General features: G+C 49.1%; 1 protein-coding gene across 1 annotated transcript; it reads left to right on the top strand.

The window, feature by feature from the left end:
* Positions 1-529: 529 nt before the first annotated feature.
* On the top strand, positions 530-7367 carry LOC141981937 (uncharacterized). Its single transcript, XM_074943554.1, has 4 exons — positions 530-604; positions 5634-5732; positions 5829-6237; positions 6826-7367. The coding sequence occupies exons 2-4, from the start codon at positions 5655-5657 to the stop codon at positions 7365-7367; spliced, it is 1029 nt and encodes a 342-aa protein (XP_074799655.1). The 5' UTR covers positions 530-604; positions 5634-5654.
* The last annotated feature ends 9468 nt before the right edge of the window (positions 7368-16835 follow it).

Genomic DNA, 16835 nt, shown 5'->3' with positions numbered 1-16835 from the left:
ATAGTAAGATGCCTGGTGGGCTGCATCACCTGAGTGGTTGGAAGAGTCAGCATGAATATTAAGCTCTGCAGCAGCAGCAATTTGGTGGTTGTTCAAAGCATTTGGCCACGGCTGCGATAGCTTCCATATCTGTTTGTTCTCGCCCCACTCCTGCCTCGGATCCAGCCCTGCTCCTGGCTTGGCCCCAGCCTCACCCCTGCCTTACCTCACTCCAGGTAACCTAGTCCTGACTCTTGGCTCAGATTTCTGGCTTCTGAATTCAGCTCTGACTCTTGGCCCTTGCATTTGGCCCCTGACTTCAGCTCTGACCCTGGGCTGCCACTGCTGGCTACCCACTGCAGCTCTAACCACTAGGCATGACTCAGGCTCCAACCACTATGCACAACCACCTATGTCCTAGTCACTTACAAGTATGAATGAGAGGTAAACGCAGCAGCCCCAAAGCTGACGGGAGACCACTGTATCAAAATTTACACCTGGGGAGACAAATATAATCTGGACAACATTTTTCTCCATTAGGCTGTAAGACATTTGGCAACCACGGCAGTGGCCTTTTTAAAGTGTGATGCAGCCAAGAGCATGTAGACTAAGTAAACATTAGCAGGTAAGTTTAGCTTCAGTTGGTGTGTTATCTCTCTGCTCTTTTCCTCTTTAGCAAAGACCCCAGTCCAGTGGGGCCAAATTCTGAGAGGTGCTGTGTAGTTGGAAAATGGTGGGGGATTTCCATGGGAAATTTTGACTTTTGATGAAAAACTTGAAAACTTTCATCCAACACCCCAAAACTTTGACTCGGAAATGCCACCATGATGCTTCCTGAGAGTGGTAGTTTGGGTCCTCCATGCCAATAGTCTCATTATGGCCCAGGCTCCCTGACCAGACTATTTTTCTGATCACCATGATGCACTGCTGTGGCTCAGCAAGAGGGAAAATGTGGTGCATCGTGGGAGTCTCCAGCCATGGTGCATCATGGGAGATGTAGTGCTGGGCAACTCAGCCTACAAAGTAGAATGGAGGCAATGAGGCACCGGAACTACAACTCTCATGAAGCACTGTGGCAGCGTTTCCAAATCAACGTTTCTGTTTTTGGGTGTTGTGGGTTTTTTTTATGAAAAGTTAAAATTTTCCAAAGAAAGCAACAACAACAACAAAAACCCGTTAGCAAAAAAACTTGTTTAGATGAAACCCCAAATTCGCATCGAAAACAATTTTGATGGAAATTTTTTGAACAGCCCTGGTACTGGAATATCTGTAATTCTCAGTGGGCTTCAATGGAAGTGGCAGGTGCTCAGCATCGCACAGATTTGGGCCCCAGTGAACTGGAATTCCTCCTAAGTGCCCCTTTAAGAGCAGCTCCTTCTCCTCCCCACCGCTTGCAATTGCAGAGGTCTGGACAGCAGGACTGTCTCTCTGTCTATTAGACCTACCTGCCCCTGTATTTGCTGTATCCAGGAGCGCTCCATCTTGCCTTTCGACCTCAGCCTGCCAAGCAAAGCAGCACAGAGCCTGTTAGAGGTTTTCTCTACTGAGCCTTGGGCCTGTTTGCAGGAGTTTGTGTGTCTGGGGAGTAGCCAGTGTTGAGCTCATTCTAGGGACAGATGCCACCGACTCCATGCTCCGTCACATTCCTCACGTCCTCAGAGGAGCCAGGTGCCAAGCAGTGGGAGTGGTCCTGCCAGCAGAAACATCTGGGGACTGGGAAAACACCACAGGACCTTGATTTTGTTTTGGGATTGGTCTTGCATCTGTCACCTGTTTTGGCTGCCAAGTCATTGCCTTGCTCCTGGGTGGTATTTTCTTTCCTCGTCTCCCATTCAGAGGAATTTAAGACATGTTTTTTAGCCTGTTCTGCCTGCCAACTCGTGGTCAGATGCCATAGCAGGCTTAGCCAATTAGTGGATCCCCCCCTCCCTTCACTTCACACACACACACTGGCTGGTATTCTTCTCAACTCAAACAGAGACTGGCTTGGTGCACAGCCAGAAGTACTGCTAGGTTACCCAGAAGGAAGTCTTCCCTTGACCAAGCTGGTGGGAGCAGAGCTAGTCTTGTCTCTTGATAGCATCCATTTTTGGACAGCTCTTGTGCACGGAAAGAACTTGGACAGGAACTGTCATCCTTCCTCTGTGCTGGTGCCTGTCTATGAGGGGAAGTACACAGGAGCCAGATGGACCACTCTCACGCTTACTGTGGGCATCATGTCTGCTGTGTAGCATGACCCCTGCACCTTTCAGGTTACCCAGACCACCTCAAGGCTCTGCCAACTGAGGGTCTTCATAGGATCCAGTGACTCTGAGGGTTTCCATTTGTCCCAGCACTCCATCCCACCTCTCCCCGGTTGCATCTCCTACCTGCTGGGGCTTAACCCAGCCTGGTGCCCCAGCAATGGATAAAGTAAACTGAACCAGGAGGGAGAGTTCTCGCTGCCCCAGCCTAGAAGGAGGGGGTGTTATAGAAGTGCTGCTTACTGAAGCCAGGCAGGGGGATTTTCCCTCTGCTTTTAGCCCAAGATGGGAGCTGAGCTTCTCACCTGCTCCCCCTGACTTTAACCCCTGTTCTCCCGGGGCAATCCATGCAACCACCTGCCCAGGATAATTTGTGCCTCAGCTCCCCTCCTAGCAAACACAAGTCTGCCACATTCTCCTAATGACAAGTGCTTCTAAAGATGTCCAACCTTCTCCTGCATGTGCCATGCAGACAGAGCCGTCCTTTGGGTACTGCGAATTGGGACAACAGCCTCAGGCCCTGCACTTTGGGGGGCCCCACGCTTCAATAAAATCACGCGGAGGTGGGCGGGAAGGTGAGGCGGGAGGCGGGCAGGCTGAGGAGGTGAATGGGCAGGCGAGTGGCAGGCAGGTGGGGGTGGCAAGGAGGAGCCCCCCATCAGAACGTCTCCCGCCCCCAGTGCCTCCTGCCCACTGGTGGGCCCCGCCGATTAGCGCCTCCCCCTCCTTCTCAACACCTACCGCCTGCTGCAGATCAGATGTTTCGTGGTGTCAGGAGGCACTGGGGGGAGGGGAGAGGAGTGAGGGCACAGTGCGCTTGGGGGTGGGGGTGGAACTGGGCGGGGAAGAGGTGCGGCAGGGGTGGGAAGAGGCGGGGCAGAGGCAGGGTGGGGGCAGGAAGAGGTGAGGTGGGGGTGGAGTGAGGCCGGTGGGGAGCACCCTCTGGCAAATTTTAAACTCAGCACCTATGTCTCGGGCCCTGTGCCCCCTAGGGGTAGCCCTGCATGCAGGCTACCTCAGCCTACCTAGGGCTAGGGGTGCTGGAACAATTTGTAGAGTGGGGGTGCTGAGAGCCATTGAACCAAACTGTAAACACTGTTTATAAGGGAATCCACTATAAGAGAAACCAAACTGTAAACACTGTTTATAAGGGAAAACACTGTTTATAAGGTGCTGCAGCACCCCCAGCACCTCTAGGTCCAGCACCTATGCCTAGGGCCTTGCATGTCGGTCTATGCATTAAGCCTCACCGAGCCTAGAGCTGGCTCTGGCCCTATTTGCATAGTACTCATGTCATCCCATTTCCCAAATCATCTCCATTCCCTGCTTGTGTCTGTCCAAGTCTTTCTCACTCCTGATGGCTTTATTTTACCTAGCGACACTCGCAATCCCTCTGCTTTCCAGCATCCTCCCCATAGCCCCTGTCTGTATCTCTCACAGAAAGACAGTTGGCTCTGTAGGTTGCTTGAGCACTAAGGTTTCCTTGTGGCTCCGTAGAAAGTCACTTGGCTTTCTCACTGGCCTATTTTTTGATTTGGGAGCAGAGATGTCTCTATGTGAATAGCACTCCTCCCCCTACTGCATTTGTACCAGGAGATAGGGCTTTTCCAGTGCACTCATGTCATGTCAGACAGTAAGAGCTCCTTGTTCGTGCTTCTCTTTCCATTACACGGCAGTGGTGTTACAGACTTACACAAGGGGGAACAAGCGCAGGCCTGTTTTCTGAGCCGCAGATGTTGAAGCAACTAATGAAACAACTCAGCTTCCAAGGGAGGACAGTAGAGGGCACCTTCACCTTAGTTTTAAACAGATTCTGCATGTGATGCCTCTCTTCCATGCCACAATAACCCTGAAATAATAAGTAAATCACAATAATGGGCAAACCTCAGATTTTTGCTCTTTGGGGGCAGGGACAGCATTTTCCTATGTGTTTATCTAGTCCCTGGCCCAATGGGGGCTTGATACTTATTTATTGGGAACTCCCACAATTCAATTATTAAATTGCAATAATTAGTACTAAAAATACGGCTGTTTCTCTAGGCTGCTTGTGTCTACAGAATTAGGTTCTCTGATAACACTTCCAGCATTTCAGCTTCCAATTGAGCAGGAGAGGCCTTGAGGTCAAGTTTCTCTGTGCGAGAAGGCTGAGGTATTCAAAGCCTAGTTTTCTTCAGTTTTCACTAAAAAGGTTAATTATGACCAGATACGTAACACAATTAATATTAACAACAAGAGGGAAGGAACACAAACTAGCATCTGGAAAGAACAGGTTGAAGACTATTTAGATAAGTTAGTTGTATTTAAGTAAACAGGGTCTGACGAAGTTCACCCTGGGGTATTTAAGGAACTAAATGAAGCAATCTCAGAACCATTAGTGATTATCTTTGGGAACTCACAGAGGATAGGTGAGGTTCCAGAGGACTGGAGAAGGGAAAACATAGTATCTGTCTTTAAAAAGGAGAACACAGAGGACACAGGCAATTATAGACCTGTCAGCCTAACTTTGATCTGCAGGGTCAGCTCTTGGCTCTATACTATATGACTTTTTTATCAATGCTCTGGAAGAAAACATAAAACATATTCATCATGGATAAAGTTTGTAGAGGACCCAAAAATTGGGGGAGTGATGAATAATGAGGAGGACAGCTCATTGATTCAGAGCAATCTAGATCGCTTCATAAACTGGGTGCAAGCAAACAATATGTATTTTAATATGGCCAATGTAAGTGTATACGTCTAGGAACAAAGAATGCAGGCCATACTTACAAGACGGGGGACTCTATCCTGGCAAACAGTGACTCTGAAAAAGATTTGGGGGACATGGTGGATAATCATCTGAACATGACTTTCCAATGTGACTCTGTGGCCAAAAGAGTAATGCAATCCTGGGATGCATAAACAGGGGAATCTTGAGTAGGAGTACAGAGGTTATTTTACCCCTGTATTTGGCACTGGTGTGATCGCTGCTGGAATACTGTGTCCAGTTCTGGTGCCCATAATTCATGAAGGATGTTGGTAAATTGGAGAGGGTTTGGAGAAGAGCCACAAGAATAATTAAAGGAGTAGAAAACCTGCCTAAGCCCTGGTCTACACTAGGACTTTAGGTCGAATTTAGCAGCATTAAATCGATGTAAACCTGCACCCGTCCACACGATGAAGCCCTTTATTTCGACTTAAAGGGCTCTTAAAATCGATTTCCTTACTCCACCCCTGAGAAGTGGATTAGCGCTTAAATCGGCCTTGCCAGGTCGAATTTGGGGTACTGTGGACACAATTCGACGGTATCCTCCGGGAGCTATCCCAGAGTGCTCCATTTTGACCGCTCTGGACAGCACTCTCAACTCAGATGCACTGGCCAGGTAGACAGGAAAAGAACCGCGAACTTTTGAATCTCATTTCCTGTTTGGCCAGCGTGGCAAGCTGCAGGTGACCATGCAGAGCTCATCAGCAGAGGTGACCATGATGGACTCCCAGAATCGCAAAAGAGCTCCAGCATGGACCGAACGGGAGGTACGGGATCTGATCGCTGTATGGGGAGAGGAATCCGTGCTATCAGAACTCCGTTCCAGTTTTCAAAATGCCAAAACCTTTGTCAAAATCTCCCAGGGCATGAAGGACAGAGGCCATAACAGGGATCCGAAGCAGTGCTGCGTGAAACTGAAGGAGCTGAGGCAAGCCTACCAGAAAACCAGAGAGGTGAACGGCCGCTCCGGGTCAGAGCCCCAAACATGCCGCTTCTACGACGAGCTGCATGCCATTTTAGGGGGTTCAGCCACCACTACCCCAGCCGTGTTGTTTGACTCCTTCAATGGAGATGGAGGCAATACGGAAGCAGGTTTTGGGGACGAAGAAGATGATGATGATGATGAGGTTGTAGATAGCTCACAGCAAGCAAGTGGAGAAACCGGTTTTCCCGACAGCCAGGAACTGTTTCTCACCCTGGACCTGGAGCCAGTACCCCCCGAACCCACCCAAGGCTGCCTCCTGGACCCAGCAGGCGGAGAAGGGACCTCCGGTGAGTGTACCTTTTAAAATACTATACACGGTTTAAAAGCAAGCATGTGAAAGGATTAATTTGCCCTGGCATTCGCAGCTCTCCTGGATATACTCCCAAAGCCTTTGCAAAAGGTTTCTGGGGAGGGCAGACTTATTGCGTCCTTCATGGTAGGACACTTTACCACTCCAGGCCAGTAACACGTACTCGGGAATCATTGTACAACAAAGCATTGCAGTGTATGTTTGCTGGCGTTCAAACAACATCCGTTCTTTATCTCTCTGTGTTATCCTCAGGAGAGTGAGATATAATCCATGGTCACCTGGTTGAAATAGGGTGCTTTTCTTCAGGGGATACTCAGAGGAGCCCATTCCTGCTGGGCTGTTTGCCTGCGGCTGAACAGAAATGTTCCCCGCTGTTAGCCACAGGGAGGGGGAAGGGTTGAGGGGGTAGCCACGCGGTGGGGGGAGGCAAAATGCGACCTTGTAACAAAAGCACATGTGCTATGTATGTAATGTTAACAGCAAGGTTTACCCTGAAAGAGTGTAGCCAGTGTTTTATAAAATGTGTCTTTTTAAATACCGCTGTCCCTTTTTTTTTCTCCACCAGCTGCATGTGTTTCAATGATCACAGGATCTTCTCCTTCCCAGAGGCTAGTGAAGATTAGAAAGAAAAAAAAACGCACTCGAGATGAAATGTTCTCCGAGCTCATGCTGTCCTCCCACACTGACAGAGCACAGATGAATGCGTGGAGGCAAATAATGTCAGAGTGCAGGAAAGCACAAAATGACCGGGAGGAGAGGTGGCGGGCTGAAGAGAGTAAGTGGCGGGCTGAAGAGAGTAAGTGGCGGGCTGAAGAGAGGGCTGAAGCTGAAAGGTGGCGGCAGCGTGATGAGAGGAGGCAGGATTCAATGCTGAGGCTGCTGGAGGATCAAACCAGTATGCTCCAGTGTATGGTTGAGCTGCAGCAAAGGCAGCTGGAGCACAGACTGCCACTACAGCCCCTGTGTAACCAACCGCCCTCCTCCCCAAGTTCCATAGCCTCCACACCCAGACGCCCAAGAACGCGGTGGGGGGGCCACCAGCCAACCAGCCACTCCGCCACAGAGGATTGCCCCAAAAAAAGAAGGCTGGCATTCAATAAATTTTAAAGTTGTAAACTTTTAAAGTGCTGTGTGGCATTTTCCTTCCCTCCTCCACCACCCCTCCTGGGCTACCTTGGTAGTCATCCCCCTATTTGTGTGATGAATGAATAAAGAATGCATGAATGTGAAGCAACAATGACTTTATTGCCTCTGCAAGCGGTGATCGAAGGGAGGAGGAGAGGGTGGTTAGCTTACAGGGAAGTAGAGTGAACCAAGGGGCGGGGGGTTTCATCAAGGAGAAACAAACAGAACTTTCACACCGTAGCCTGGCCAGTCATGAAACTGGTTTTCAAAGCCTCTCTGATGCGTACCGCACCCTCCTGTGCTCTTCTAACCGCCCTGGTGTCTGGCTGCACGTAACCAGCAGCCAGGCGATTTGCCTCAACCTCCCACCCCGCCATAAACGTCTCCCCCTTACTCTCACAGATATTGTGGAGCACACAGCAAGCAGTAATAACAGTGGGAATATTGGTTTCGCTGAGGTCTAAGCGAGTCAGTAAACTGCGCCAGCGCGCCTTTAAACGTCCAAATGCACATTCTACCACCATTCTGCACTTGCTCAGCCTGTAGTTGAACAGCTCCTGACTACTGTCCAGGCTGCCTGTGTACGGCTTCATGAGCCATGGCATTAAGGGGTAGGCTGGGTCCCCAAGGATACATATAGGCATTTCAACATCCCCAACGGTTATTTTCTGGTCTGGGAATAAAGTCCCTTCTTGCAGCTTTTGAAACAGACCAGAGTTCCTGAAGATGCGAGCGTCATGTACCTTTCCTGGCCATCCCACGTTGATGTTGGTGAAATGTCCCTTGTGATCCACCAGAGCTTGCAGCACTATTGAAAAGTACCCCTTGCGGTTTATGTACTCGCCGGCTTGGTGCTCCGGTGCCAAGATAGGGATATGGGTTCCGTCTATGGCCCCACCACAGTTAGGGAATCCCATTGCAGCAAAGCCATCCACTATGACCTGCACATTTCCCAGGGTCACTACCCTTGATATCAGCAGATCTTTGATTGCGTGGGCTACTTGCATCACAGCAGCCCCAACAGTAGATTTGCCCACTCCAAATTGATTCCCAACTGACCGGTAGCTGTCTGGCGTTGCAAGCTTCCACAGGGCTATTGCCACTCGCTTCTCAACTGTGAGGGCTGCTCTCATCTTGGTATTCATGCGCTTCAGGGCAGGGGAAAGCAAGTCACAAAGTTCCATGAAAGTGCCCTTACGCATGCGAAAGTTTCGCAGCCACTGGGAATCGTCCCAGACCTGCAACACTATGCGGTCCCACCAGTCTGTGCTTGTTTTCCGAGCCCAGAATCGGCGTTCCACAGCATGAACCTGCCCCATTAGCACCATGATGCATGCATTGGCAGGGCCCATGCTTTCAGAGAAATCTGTGTCCATGTCCTGATCACTCACGTGACCGCGCTGACGTCGCCTCCTCGCCCGGTATCGCTTTGCCACGTTCTGGTGCTGCATATACTGCTGGATAATGCGTGTGGTGTTTAATGTTCTCCTAATTGCCAAAGTGAGCTGAGCAGCCTCCATGCTTGCCTTGGTATGGCGTCCGCACAGAAAAAAGGCGCGGAACGATTGTCTGCTGTTGCTCTGACGGAGGGAGGGGCGACTGACGACACGGCTTACAGGGTTGGCTTCAGGGAGCTAAAATCAACAAAGGGGGTGGCTTTACATCAAGGAGTATTTCATGCAGGACTTCACGGAGGGTTCCAATAAGAAATGGTGCACCTAAGTTATTGTTCTTATTGGAACAAGGAGGTTAGCCTGGCCTCTGATTGATACATGGCTAGATTTACCTCGCTGCACCTTCTCTGTGAGTGACTGCAGTGTGACCTAGAGGAATGAGTCCCCTAGACAGGGGAGGAGGCAAATGAGTACAAAACAAATCTGGTCTATTTCTTGTTTTGATCCACTCCATCTATCTTTTACATCTTTGGCTGGCAGCAGACGGTGCAGAAGGACTGCATGCCATCCACATCCCATGGCTGCTCGGCAGAAGATGGTACAGTACGACTGCTAGCCATCCTCATCTCTTGCCTGCCTGGCAGAAGATGGTACAATACGATTGCTAGCCATCGTCATCTCTTGCCTGCCCGGCAGAAGATGGTACAATACGACTGCTAGCAATCCGTATTGCCTGCCTGCTCACCATAAGACGGTTCAATAGGACTGACTGCCGGACTTAAGAGAATGACCTGGTCAGGTCACTAAAAATTTAGTCCCTGCGCCCATGTCTGCCCAGGCGCTCCTGATCGACCTCACACAGGCGACCAGGAGCACCTCGGACATGACGAGGACGGCTACCAGTCGTACTGTACCGTCTGCTGCCAGAAGGCAATGGGTTGCTGCTACTGTGTAGCAATGCCGTACCGCGTCTGCCAGCACCCAGGAGACATACGGTGACGGTTACCTGAGCGGGCTCCATGCTTGCGGTGGTATGGCGTCCGCACAGGTAACTCAGGAAAAAAGGCGCGAAACGATTGTCTGCCCTTGCTTTCACGGAGGGAGGGAGGGAGGGAAGGGGGGACTGACGATATGTACCCAGAACCACCCGCGACAATGTTTCAGCCCCATCAGGCATTGGGATCTCAACCCAGAATTCCAATGGGCAGCGGAGACTGTGGGAACTGTGGGATAGCTACCCACAGTGCAACGCTCCGGAAGTCGACTCTAGCCTCGGTACTGTGGAAGCACTCCGCCGAGTTAATGCACTTAATGCACTTCTGTGGGGACACACACACTCGAATATATAAAACCGATTTCTAAAAAAACGACTTCTATAAATTCGACCTTATTCCGTAGTGTAGTCATACCCTTATAGTGATAAATAGATTGAGCTCTTAGAGCTTATCTCAACAAAGAGAAGATTAAGGGGTGACTACAGTCTATACATTCCTACATGGGGAACAAATATTTAACAATGGTCTGTTCAATCTACCCGAGAAAGGTATAACATGATCTAATGGCTGGAAGTTGAAGCTAAACAAATTCAGACTGGAATGAGATGTAACTTTTTGATAGTGAGGGTAATTAACTATTGGAGCAATTTACCAAGTACCATGGTGGAATCTCTGTCATTGACCATTTTTAAAATTAAAATTGGATGTTTTTCTAAAAGATCTGCTCTAATAATTATTTTTGGAGCAATTCACTGGCCTGCGTTATGCAACACAGAGGTCAGACTGGATGATCACAATGGTCCCTTCTGGCCTTGGAATCTGTGAATCTATGGTACCTGAAAAGATACTAGAACAAATGTTTAAACAATAAATTTGTAACACCTAGAGAATTATAGGGTGATTAGTAATAGTCAACATGAATTTGTCAAGAACAAATCATGCCAAACCTAGCTAATTTGACAGGGTTACTTGCCTAGTGGATGGACAGTAGATATGATATCTTAATTTTAGTAAATTGTTCGACACAGTCCCACACATGACATTCTCATAAGCCAACTAGGGAAATGTGACCTAGATGAAATTACTAAAAGGTGGATGCACAACTGGTTGAAAAACTGACCTCAAACAATAGTTATAAATTGTTTGCTGTCAAACTGGGAGGGTGCATCTAGTGGTGTCCCACAGGGACCTAACCTGAGTCTGATACTATTCAACATATTCATTAATTATTTGGATAATGGAGTATGATATAAATATGATATGATATAAAATTTGCAGATGACACCAAACTAGGGTGGGTTGCAAGTGCTTTAGAGAGCAGGATTATAATTCAAAATGACCTTGATGAATTGGATAATTGTTCTGAAATCCATAAGATTAAATACAATAAACACAAGTGCAAAGTCTACAATTAGGACAAAAATATCAAATGCACAGCTCCAAAATGGGGAATAACTGGCTAGGTGGTAGCACACCAGGAAAACTGAATGAGTGAACAGCATGATGCAGTTGCAAAAAAAGGTTAGTATAATTCTGGGGTATATTAAGAGGAGTGTCATATGTAAGACCTGGGAAATAATTATTCTGCAGTTTTTGGCACCACACTTTAAGGAAGATGTGGATAAATTGGAGAGAGTCCAGAGGAGAGCAACAAAAATGAATAAAGGTTTAGAAAATGTGGCTTATGAGGAAAGGTTAAAAAACCTGGGCGTGTTTAGTCTCGAAGAAGAAGACTGAGGGGGGAACCTGAGAACAGTCTTCAAATATATTAAGGTTTGTTTGTTACAAAGAGGACAGGGATCAATTGTTATCCATGTCCACTGGAGATGAGACAAGAAATAACCAGCTCAATTTGCAGCAAGGGAGATGTAGGATAGAAAAGCATTCTATATTATAAGGGTAGGTAAGCTCTGGAATAGGCTTCCAATGGACTCTGTGAAATGCCCATCACTGGAGGTTTTTAAGAACAGGTTGGACAGACACCTGTCAGATATGGTCTAGGTCTGGGGTTCTCAAATGTCATTGCACCATGACCACCTTCTAGCAACAAAAATTACTTCACAACCCCAGAAGGGGGGACTGAAGCCTGAGCCCACCCAAGCCCCACTACCTCAGGTGGGGGGACCAAAGCCCGAGCCCCATCGCTCTGGGCAGGGGGCTTCAAAGCTGAAGTTCAAGGGCTTCAGCCCTGGGCAGGAGGCCTGCAACTTGAGCCCTGCCACCCACGGCTGAAGCCCTCGGGCTTTGGCTTTGGCCCTGGGCAGTGGGGCTTGAGCTTCAGCCCCAGGCCTCAGGAAGTCTAAGCCAGCCCTGGCATTCAAAGGGGGTTGTGACCCACTTTGGGGTCCTGACCCACAGTTTGAGAACCACTGGGCTAGGTTTACTTTGTCCTACCTTAGGATGGTGGATGGACTAGATGACCTCTTGAGGTCCCTTCCAGCCCTACATGTCTATGATGCTATGATATCTTCTTGTTTCCATTCCCAGTAGGAAGCATGGAGGCATGTCAGAAAGAAGGGTGATGGTGGTGGCAATACTGTATCTGAGCATTTGAGAACTTTGAAGTTGAGCTTGAGTTTGGTTCTAAAAATGGGTGAAGGCTGGTAGGGCAGAGGGAAATGGGGGCTGGTTTCTTATTCTTTCATGCTATCGATGCTGAATGAAAAATATCGCTAAGAGCTCCTAACCATACCCCCTCCCGCAGCTACCCTCCACAGAACGAACCTCTGTGATCATCCAGTCTGACCTCATGAGTAACACAGGCCATAGAATCTCACCTACTTCCTGCCAGCAGAGGGCATTATTTTTCTCTATGTTAAATGAGCTTTGTCACAGTTCAGCATGACCGCATCTGTATTTCCGCTCCAGCAAGGACACCGACTCTTAGGCTTCCATCTCCCTAGCCATCACCTCTCTTGGACTGAGACATGCTCCTCTCTCCCGCCTGGCCAGGGTATTTCTAGGCTGCCCAGCCCACTGCCTACACTGTGAATTCTGCCTCAGCAGGCCTGCTTCGCCCTCTCCTCAGAGGCCACAGTTAAGCTATCTCACAGCTCTTTCTAAGCAAGCACATCTATTCTTGAGGTAAAAGCATTACAGAGAAAACATATTAACCCGGATGCTAACACACATACCAGAGATCATGCCAACAAGGGCTCTGGCTTGCAAACTGTCATTCCAACCCCTGCAGGTGTTTCCTGTGCTGACCAGTTCATAACGCTTTTTGCTCAGAACAAGAAGCCCCCTAGTCTAGTCCTCTTCCAATGCTTCCCAGGATGGATTGGGGCCCCTTTCGGACAGAAGGTCTTGTCCGTTTGCTGGATCAGAAAGGAGGCCCTGAGTCAGCTTAAACTCAGCCTATTTATTCAAAAGTCCTTTCTGGGTCTCTTGGCCTCTAGAGAATCCAGTCTGAATCAGGTATATGCCAGTCTGTCTAGGTGGTGGTGCCTCTCAGGAGGTGTTACAACCTGAGTGAATTTGCCTAATCACCCCATGCTGTTCTTAGTTCCTGGAGGGCTGTGGTCCCTATGGAATGACAGACAGTCCCTGGCCACGATGATACCTAAGCTTAATACAGTAAGAGCTCCCAACAATATTGCAGGAATTTGCCATATCCGTCATGAGCTCTATCCAGCCCAATAACTTGTTATTGAACTAGAATACGTCATTTAAAAAGGCATCTATTTTATTTTTTTCTATTCTATATAGGATTTTATACTCCGCTCATCACTGTAGAGTCTGAGTGCCTTCCAGTAATGCATTAAGCAACGTGACTAAAATGTATCATACGTTGTTCATTCTCTTATCCTTTCCCCAGAGGGAGAAGCATATACAGTGGAGTGTCTTGTCTTGGAAGGGATTTTTTTTTATTAATATGATTATTGCTGTGTGTTTATATTAGAGGAGGCAAGTCTCTAATTAGAGCAGAGGTGGGCAAACTATGGCCCACGGCCACATCCGGCCCGTGGGACCCTCCTGCCCGGCCCTTGAGCTCCTGGCCTGGGAGGCTAGCCCCCAGCCCCTCCCCTGCTGTCCCCCTCCTCTGCAGCCTCAGCTCATCGTGCCACCGGCAGTCTGGGCAGCGGGGCTGTGAGCTTCTGCCGGGCAGCATGGCTGTGAGAGCCGCCTGCCTGGCCTGGTGCTTTAGACTGTGTGGTGGCATGGCTGGCTCCCGCTAGGCGGTGCAGATGCAAGTCCCAGTGCTCTGAGTGGCATGGTAAGGGGGCGGGGAGCGGTGGGGTTGGATAAGGGTCAGGGGTCCCGGGGGGCAGTCAGGGGGACAGGGAGCAGGGGGGGTTGGATAGGCGTGGGAGACCTGGGGGCCTGTCAGGGGGTGGGGGTGTGGATAAGCGTCAGGACAGTCAGGGGACAGGGAGAAGGGGGGGTTGGATATGGAATGGGGTGCCAGGGGGGCGGTTAGGGGCAGGGTGTCCCGGGAGGGAGTTGTCTGGGGACAAGGAGCAGGGGAGATTGGATGGGTCGGGGATTCTGAGGGGGGCAGTCAGGGGGCGGGAAGTGGGAGCGGGTGCATGGGGGGGGCAGGCTGTTCGGGGAGGCACAGCCTTCCCTCCCTGGCCCTCTATACAGTTTTGGAACCCCGATGTGGCCCTTGGGCCAAACAGTTTGCCCACCCCTGAATTAGAGTATTCAAGTGCTGATGGGTTTATCACATCCCTTTTCAATCTGTTCCAATGGTTAATTACCCTCCCTGTTAGGAATTTGCTTAGTATCCCTTAGATTATAACTGGTTTGGATCAGGGACTATGTCTTTACCTGTGTTTGTACTGCACATAGTAAAATGAGGCTCTAGACTCAGTTGAGTGTCTGAAGATAGGCACTAAACATTAGGAACCTGATTAGTGACCTAAAATGGGATTTAGGTACCAGAATCGCCTGCTGTAATACAAATAATTTATTAAAAAAAACCCCACCTAGTTACACCCTGGTGGGCAGTGGAAAGGTCCAGTGGCAAGGCTGCTAGCCTAGGATTTAGGAGACCCATATTTAATCCCCTGCTTGCCCACAGATTTCCTGTATAACCTTAGGCAAATCATTTAACCTCTCTGTGCTTCAGCTCCCCCTCTGTAAAATGGGGATAACAGCACTGCCCTACCTCACGAGGGTGTGGTGAGGGTAATACAGGGAAGATTGTGAGGCATTCAGATACTGTGGTGAGAGTGGCCATATATGTACCTAAGACAGCTAGAAAGGCCAAGGAATGATGGAGCTACGACCTCATCCACACAACAGAGTGGGTGGCCAGGGAAGCTTGCACTGTTGTTGAACCTGCTCTGTTTCGAGAGAACTCCACTCCTTAGAGTGATCAAACTGCCCTTGTTAAATCCCCTCATCAAATTCCTGCCCCTCACACAAAGTGCCACTCGCTACTAATGTCAGTGTTTTTTTTTTTTTAATAAAAACTATTGTCCGTGGCTCAGAGTTAATTGGGCGTCTCCCTGCATGCTCCCCAGGAAACGTCTAACCTCCTCATTGTCATGCTTGTCACCTGCAGTAAATGATTTGAAGGGCTGGGAGCTGGGAAGTGACTCACGACTCAGGTGATGTGTTCCACTTCTAACTTTAAATGCCGTTAACTTCTATTTAAACTTTATATGGCCATTTCAGTTTTATTGCCCTAGACAAGAAATTAATCTCCAGAAACCGCATATTAAAGTCCTCAGCTCTGCCCACCACCCTTTAACATGCAGCCCTACTCTGGAATAAACAAGCAGCCCCTCTGCAATGGGCTTGTATGCCCAGAGCTTTGAGGGCCAGATCCTCAGCTGGTGTAAATCAGATTAGCTCCATTGAAGTCAACACTAATAGACGTCGGCTGAGGATTATGCCCTGATTATCCAGCAAATGCGGTTTCAGGGATAAGATGGCTGAAGGGATAGGTAATGGTCCATGGAACCTTTCCCCTCTCAGTGCAAAGGGTCTGATTCTATGATGTACTGAGAACCCTCAGTCCCATGTTGTGTTTAGCCACAATGGCAGAAATTTCTGAAAAATTTGGTCAACCCGAATCTGCATTAGTACAGAAAAAAAGGTTTTGGCTGAAAAATTCCACTCAGCTGTATGTATGTCACGACTACTTGGCAGATTTCACAATGTCCTTGATGTGCTATAACAACTTCAGTAGAGCTAGATCTATTAATTCTAGCTGAGGACCCAGTCTCTTATATTTAAATACTCAAGCAGAGTTGTAGGGGATTTGACCTTGCTTTGTCAGGTGATAGCTCACCGGTGACTGAGATATTTCATTGTAGTACTTCATCCCCTTAGAGCTTAATTGGGGTGTGATGTAGTAACACAGCCAAAGTGTCATGAGACAATATTGAACTGACTCTTTGCAACAATATGACGTGTTACACAATGTCACCAGGAAAAGGGAGGGTAACAAAGTGACAAGGGTCTCCAGACCCTCTGCCTTCCCTAATCCCAAGTGCAGGCTGGTGCCACGGAGCTACCAGAACATAATATAAAGTAACAGAATTAGCAGATGGGAATGAACTTTGGCTGGATATTGTTGGGGGTTTGGGTTTGTCAGTGCTGTAACTCCGATTGAAGTTGTTCAAAGGCCCAATTACAAATGCGCTCATTCCAAATCCCTGAAGTGACGTGTATGTACACTATCTATACACCTGCTTTTCTGTTGCACGCTACCTGTGTCATAGACATGCACTATTCATTTCTCTCATTCCTGATCTAGCACATACAGTCACACAGAAGTCCGGTCCAAAAGGGAAACTGGCAGCATCAGGTCAGCACAGCTGACTGGACTATGAGAGTCCGGTTACCTGCAGTAACCGGCCTCCGCCACCAGGAGGCGAGAGGAGCAACTCTGCTTAGGACCCGCTGCTCTTCCTGCCCCCACCCCAGCCGCACGGAGGGAACTGCTGGCTCCCGGACCAGGCTCCAAAGTAGGTACCGGCACCGTCGGGGGGGAGGGGGTAATTTGTCTGCCCCCCCGCCCGGCTGTGCCCCGATTTCCCCACCCCAGCCTCTTGCTCCAGGCCCCGATTCCCCTCCCCCTGCTATGCCCCGATTCCCCTCCCTGG

Source organism: Natator depressus, chromosome 2 (genome assembly GCF_965152275.1).
Source record: "Natator depressus isolate rNatDep1 chromosome 2, rNatDep2.hap1, whole genome shotgun sequence".
Taxonomy (NCBI): Eukaryota; Metazoa; Chordata; order Testudines; family Cheloniidae; genus Natator; species Natator depressus.
Note: the sequence above shows the minus strand (reverse complement) of the source record. Positions and strands in the feature narration are given on the sequence as shown.